A 6,829-nucleotide genomic window follows, 5' to 3' on the forward strand; every position below is an offset into this window, starting at 1 on the left:
TATATTGTTCCAGGAACTGAAAAGAGGACAGCAGCTGGGATTAGTACTGATTGGAGGTAGGCAGAGGTCATAGTAGGTTCTGCAGGTCACAGGAAGGATTTTGGTCTGTATGCATTTTTAAGAGACAAACTGGGTGAAGCAAACTTAGATGCGGGTGAACACTTTAGGAGGCTGCTGTAGAGAATAAATGGTGGTGACAGCTGCGATGGCAAGGCATGTAAAGACCTCAGATCTCTTTGGGAGGTAAGATCGGCCATGACTTGATAGATTGATTTGGAGATGTGTGACAAAAAGCTATATTGGTTGAGTCTCCTGTTTCTGGCTTGATCCCCTGGCCTGACTCACTGGATGGATGTAAGCGCAGCGGGATCCCGTTCAAGTTTAAGGTGGAACATCTACATTCCCAATAGTCTGGCTTCTTCACTCCTCCAGACGCGAGGGGTGGAGTTTGGTGCCAGTGGGCGTGAACTGCAGCGCGTGCCGCCCTGCCCTGCCCCCTCACCTCTGCTTCCCCAAGGATCGCAACCACACAACCTTCTCCGGATTCGTCCGGGGCGTCGTCTCTCAGCAGCCTCTTGCTGACCAGCTGCTGCTCCCTCCGCGCCTTCCGCAGTGCTGGGGGCAGAGGAGCCGGCTAAGCGTGATAGGGGTGCCCAGAAACCGCTGCTCCGAAACCGGGGTGTTGGGAGGAGGTATCTCCGACTGCCATACCCTATCCTCCCGTGCTCCTTTGCCCGCCCACACCTGCTTCCTTCTCCCGCCGGCGGCCCCGTAGCTCCTCTACTCCGCAGACCACTGGCCTGAGGTGGCCCAGCCGTCGGCGCCACATGGCGGAGCTACACGAAATTCCCAGGCACGCCGAGCTCAGAAGACGCCACCTACGGCGCAGTAGCTACGCTGGGCGGGACGAGGCGGGGCAGACACGAGGGGTGGGGCCCTGCGCGAAGTGAGGGCGGGGGGAAGCGCGGGAGCGAACGGGGCGGGGCGAAGTGTGGCTGGGCTGGGGGGAGGGGCGGAGCGAGGCCCGAGCACTCCCGGCTGCCTGCGGTTTCTCTTCGCTTTTCTAAGAAAGTAATTCAACTCCGACCTCGGCGCGTTTCTAAGAAAGTAATTCACCTCCGACCTCGGCGGCCCAGGTAGTATCTCTATAAACTCAACGAACACAATCTCTACCCCCAACACACTCTAGATAATCATTAAAAACAACCCGAGCTCTGGAAAAAGCCGCAATGCCATTTCACCAAATAACACCTCATTACCACGACAAGCGCTGCTGTATAAATGCTCACCACAATTACCATTATTCCCGCTATATGGCTCATGAAAATGAGAAAGATATAATTATTTCACCGATTTGCATAAAAGTTAATTCCCACTACTTTGGGGATAAAATAATCTTTTGAGCAAATGTTGAACACTGCTAGTCAACTAGGCACTCAGGAAACACCAATGAATAAAAAACCCTATTCCTCACCCTCAAAATCGGAATAGTGGTCAAGTAAGCCCTACATGGTCTAATCCCTGCATACCTCTCCAGTCTCTACTGTAATGGCACCTCACTTTACTCATCTCTTTTGGGATGTTCTCTTTGTTTCCTAAACAAGCTCTTCTCTTTTCCTCCTTCAGCCCTGAAGTTTTGCACAGGCTGTCCCTTCTACCTGGAACCCTGTCTACGCCCTCTACCAGCATTCTTGCCTTAAAACCATCCTGAAGATCCCACTTCTTACGTTACCTACTGAAAACCATTGGACCAGTGCCCCTATTATGAGAAACCTACAGCACCATTTACTTCTTTATAACCTTTTTTACAGCTATATTTCAATTACATGTAATTGTTTGATGTCCCCTTCACTGGTCCAAGAGGTTAGTGTCCTGGTGGCACTTACGAATTTTTGTGGAAGGCCTGTAATTTTTAGAAAGCTGCTACTTAACGCGCGGCGCCTGTGGCTCAGTGAGTAGGGCACCAGCTTAATGTACTGAGGATGGCGGGTTCAAACCCAGCCCCAGCCAAACTGCAACAAAAAATAGCGGGGCGTTGTGGTGGATGCCTGTAGTCCCAGCTACTCGGGAGGCTGAGGCAAGAAAATCGCCTCAGCCCAAGAGCTGGAGGTTGCTGTGAGCTGTGATGCCACAGCACTCTACCAAGGGTGACAAAGTGAGACTCTGTCTCTTAAAAAAAAAAAAAAAAGAGAGAGAGAGAGAGAAAGCTGCTACTTAGGCAAAAGTACAAGTAAGGGTAAATCCAGGTAGTTCTTCAAACCAACTTCCCTCCCTTGAATTTAATTCTAAAATCAATCAATGAAGTCTTTAATCTCTTCCATAAAATAGCCAGTTAAATATCTACAGACCATCATTCTGTCCTCACAACTTTTCTCCAGGCCCAGTATCCATTCTAACCCCCAGATAGCCATTTATTGAGCATGTGCTATGGACTACACTCTGGCTGGGAATAGGGCCTGCGTCTTGAGCCCTTCCTCATGCAGTAGCCTGGCTTCTTTTGTCCTTCTCCTTCTCCTCCTCCTCTTCCTTTTTTTTTTTTTTTTTTTTTGAGACAGGGTCTTTTTGCCTGAGGTAGGGTGCAATGGCATCATCATAGTTCACTGCAACTTCAAACTTTTGGATTTTCAGTGTTTCTCCTGCCTCAGCCTCCTGAGTAGCTAGGACTATAGGCAAGTGCCACCTCGCTGGGGTAATTTTTATTTATTTATTTATTTATTTATTTTTGTAGAGACAGAGTCTCACTTCAGTGCCCCCAGTAGAGTGCCATGGCCTCAACAGCTCACAGCAACCTCCAACTCCTGGGCTTAGGCAATTCTCTTGCCTCACTCCCAAGTAGCCAGGACTACAGGCACCTGCCATAACGCCAGGCTATTTTTTTGTTGCAGTTTGGCCAGGGCTGTGTTTGAATCCCCACCCTCGTTATATGGGGCCGGCACCCTACCCACTGAGCCACAGGCACCACCCGGTAATTTTTATTTTTAACAGAATCTAATTCTGTTGTCCTAGGCTTGAGTGCTGCGACATCATCATAGCTCACAGAAATCTCAAACTCTTGGGCACAAGTGATCCCCCTGCCTTAGCCTCCTACTATAAGCACCTGTCACAATGCCAAGCTAAATTTTCTATTTTTTTTTCTTTTTTTTAGTAGAGACAGGGTCTCACTCTTGTTCGGGCTGGTCTTAGACTCCTAAGTTCAATCATCCTACCTACCTTGGCCTCCCAGAGTGTGAGGATTACAGGTGTTAGCCACCATGCCAGGCCTGGATAATTTTTTTGTTTGTTTGTTTTTAGAAACAGGAATCTCATTATATTGCCCAGGCTGAACAGGCTGGCTTCTAAATTTTATTCCTGCTGGGAAAGATAAAACTAGTTCCCAGGCAAAATCTGTGTTCTTCCCAGAGTGTCTGCTCAGACAGTTACAGCTACCCAAACTGCTCTTCTGTACCTGGCTACACTATTAACACTATAAGAACCAGTCCCATATCCTGTCTTCTACAAGGCAGTCTGTTCCTTTCTCCAGAGTTCCCACAAACCTTTGGTTTCTCCACTGTAAAAGAATCCTCTGCACTATGTACTGTAGTTCTGGGTTCATGTTTGCTTCCCCACAACATACTGGAGTACTTGAGAGACCATATTTGCATCCCAGGGCTTGCTACCACCCCTGGAACTTATAGACAAATAATAGATATTTGATGAATCAAGGTGGAGTTGGAGATCTTTGAAGAGCCATCTTGCCCCTCTTAGCTTGGACTTCCTCACCCAGAGTGCCTCCCCTCAAGAGCTAGATTTCAGTGGCTTGGTTTCTCTGAATACAGAGACTCTGAGGAAGAGAAACAGCATTCAAGGCTACCCTCGATAGATTTCCATGCTTGGCTGTCTCACATTGGGTTAGTGTATTCAACATTGAGCTATACTCACATCTTGGTCCTCAGGGATGTTACCTGGTGTGGAATTGGGGCATGGCCCAGGGTATCATGGTATCCCCAACTGGACATACAGGGAGCACTCATGAGCCTCCTTGTTTGGGTTAAAAACAGATGTTCAGCTACTTCTCCACTGAAGGGAACCATGGATATTTAAAAGATTTTCATGTAGTTCCTTCCCCAGACATCTAGGGATGTGGGCCTTCAAGGTTTGTTGTAAATGCATAGTCCCTACCCTCACCCTCTAGGACACCTGCTTTCTTTTTTTTCATGGCAAAATCCTCATTCAGCATATGCCCATCCCTTTCTTCTTGGCACAAAGAAATTGTACTGAGAGGAAGGGAAAAAGGTGTAAGTGGGATAATTGATTCAAAACGCCCTGCTTCTAGCCAGGTGCTGTGGCATGCACAGGTAATCTCAGACTGAGGTGGGAGGACTGCTTGAGCCCAGAGGTTTAAGACCAACCTGGGCAACACAGCAAGACTTCCTCTCAAAAGAAAAAGAAAGAAAAGAAAAGAGAGAGAAGAGAAATTAGAAATATTTTGCTTTCCAATTTCAGGACAGAAAATGGAGAATGTAAATGATCCAGTTACTTGGCCAATATATCCTTGTTAAACACCTCTACTTTTAAGAAAATTAATCCTTTAAAAAACTGCATAAGAAAAAAAACAGGACGGGAAGTTTTTCTTCAGACCAACTTCCTTCTAAGTTGGTCTAACCTAATTCTACCCTTTGGATCTAATAAATGAATGTCGCAATCTCTTCCACATCCAGTTAAATACCTGAGGATATTCAGGGGCTTGGATTTGGGCGAGAGATTGACGGTAACCAAAACCAAAAAGAAGTTAAATGAACTAATAGGGCCAAACTGCTGGAATATTGGGGGTGGGGGTATTGAGTACAGAACTGGCCTAAAGCACTGAGGATCATTCTTTCCCAATAAACACGAGAAAAGCCTCAGGCACCTGAGTCATCAAGGCACTCACTTACTGCTTCCTGGGGCATCTTAGTCATTTGGACACCGCCTGGGACAGAGAGCCCTGGATGCCCTACAGAATCCTTCACGTTGCCACCCTTCTCCCTGCAACATCCTTTATTGCAATATTTGCCAGAACGGAAGTGGGCGGGGGTGTTAGGAGGACAAGTGGTGGGGAGGTAGCCAGCTTTTAACAGAGAAGAGAACAGAATGACATCCCAGTATTACATAAACTCTTAGAGGCCACTAAAGAGTTCACAAGCGTGAAGCCTTGAAACCAGCGCAGCGGGTGCCGTCGCTTTATAGGAAAAAAGCCACAGCCTTTCCCAGAGCCTGTCAGGGCCTTAAAGGTTCTGAGGGACTCAATATGGTGAGTGTACGATCTTGGGGTCGAATGTAGGCCACTGGGGGAAACCCAAGGTCCGGATGGGGCCTCCATGATCCCTCTCTCTCCCCAGGAGCGTGCGCCCTGCTTGCTGCTACTACTGTTACCGCTGCTGCTACGTGTTTCTGCGAACATGCCAGAGCCCTGTGAGGTGGACGAGGAAGATGTCCGCTGCTTTTGCAACTTCTCGGGACTTCAGCCCGAGTGGACCGAAGCAATGCAGTGTATGGTTGCTGTCGAGGTGGAGATCCGTGGCGGCGGCCACAGCCTGGAACCGTTTCTACAGCGCGCCAAGGACTACGAAGATCCGCGGCAGTACGCGGACATGATCAGGGCTCTGCGTGTTCGGAGGCTCACAGTGGGTGCCGCGCGGGTTCCTGCTCGGTTACTGCTCAGCGTTTTGCGTGTGCTAGGATACTCCCGCCTCAAGGAACTGACGCTGGAGGACCTAGAGGTCACCGGCACTCTGCCGCCGCCGCCTCAGCCTCTGGAAGCCACCGGGCCTGCCCTCTCCACCTTGCGCCTCCGTAACGTGTCGTGGGCGGTAGGGGGGTCCTGGCTATCCGAGCTGCAGCAGTGGTTCAAGCCAGGGCTCAAGGTACTGAACATCGCCCAAGCACACTCTCTTGCCTTTTCCTGCGAACAGGTGCGCACCTTCTCCGCCCTCACCACCCTAGATCTGTCTGACAATCCCGGACTGGGCGAACGCGGACTGTTGGCGGCTCTCTGTCCCCACAAGTTCCCCGCCCTCCAAAATCTAGCGCTGCGCAACACGGGGATGCAGACGCCTAAAGGTGTGTGCACTGCACTGGGGGCGGCAGGGGTGCAGCTCCACTGCCTAGACCTCAGCCACAATTCACTGAGCTCAACCGCAAGTTCCGACGCTCCCGAGTGCGTCTGGCCTAGCAAGCTAAACTCCCTCAATCTGTCGTTCGCTGAGCTACAGCAGGTGCCTAAAGGACTGCCGGCCAAGCTCAGCGTGCTTGATCTCAGCTACAACAGGCTGACTAGGGCGCCGAGGCCAGATGAGCTGCCCCAGGTGGGTAACCTGACACTGGATGGTAATCCCTTCTTGGTCTCTGAAGGCTCTACCCTACAAGAAAACTTGAAGAATTCGGGCGTGGTCCCAGACTGTGCACATTCGCCCCTGTCACTGGTGGTGTCGGGAACTCTGGCGCTGCTCGGAGGGGCACAGGCCTTTCCCTAAGGCCCAAGGGAGAATGGACTCAGATTGTCCTGGCTTCAGGGGAGCCCCGTAAGGACATTCAGGACTTCTTGACCAAGCAACCCTTTATTAAAATCTTTAGCAATGGGTCCATGTCTTCATTTAAGAGACCTTTACTGACTGTCCGTTGAGTGGTGGGCACAGTGCTAGATGGGAAATCCATCATACTTAGGCTTTCTTCATTCTAACTCTCTAGAAACTCCATTTGTCCTGCCCCCAAGGAAAGAACTGCAGGGACATAAGGGACAGAGAAATGTTGCCTGGCTAGGGTTATGTGGGAGAAATGAGTGTTTGTGCAGTCAGAGTTTTCAGTCAGATTA

General features: G+C 49.8%; 2 protein-coding genes across 5 annotated transcripts in view; one reads left to right on the forward strand and one right to left on the reverse strand.

Annotated features, from left to right (window-relative positions):
* Positions 1–864, reverse strand: part of TMCO6 (transmembrane and coiled-coil domains 6) — a 6,402-nt gene extending 5,538 nt beyond the window's left edge. For all 4 annotated transcript variants that reach the window (XM_023515864.1, XM_023515861.1, XM_023515860.1 and 1 more), the window contains exons 1-2: positions 745–864; positions 503–615 (exon numbers count right to left, since the gene is read on the reverse strand). In XM_023515864.1, coding sequence (XP_023371632.1) covers positions 503–615; positions 745–829 — 198 coding nt within the window. In that variant the 5' untranslated portion in view covers positions 830–864. The remainder of the gene's footprint in view (positions 1–502; positions 616–744) is intronic.
* A 4,249-nt stretch (positions 865–5,113) lies between these two features.
* CD14 (CD14 molecule) lies at positions 5,114–6,598 on the forward strand. The gene is made up of 2 exons (XM_003782302.3): positions 5,114–5,269; positions 5,358–6,598. Exons 1-2 carry the CDS (start codon positions 5,267–5,269, stop codon positions 6,489–6,491), a joined length of 1,137 nt encoding a protein of 378 aa, XP_003782350.2. The 5' UTR covers positions 5,114–5,266; the 3' UTR covers positions 6,492–6,598.
* The last annotated feature ends 231 nt before the right edge of the window (positions 6,599–6,829 follow it).

The sequence above is a fragment of the Otolemur garnettii genome, unplaced genomic scaffold, assembly GCF_000181295.1.
Source record: "Otolemur garnettii isolate 467f Iridium unplaced genomic scaffold, OtoGar3 scaffold00003, whole genome shotgun sequence".
Classification (NCBI taxonomy): domain Eukaryota; kingdom Metazoa; phylum Chordata; class Mammalia; order Primates; family Galagidae; genus Otolemur; species Otolemur garnettii.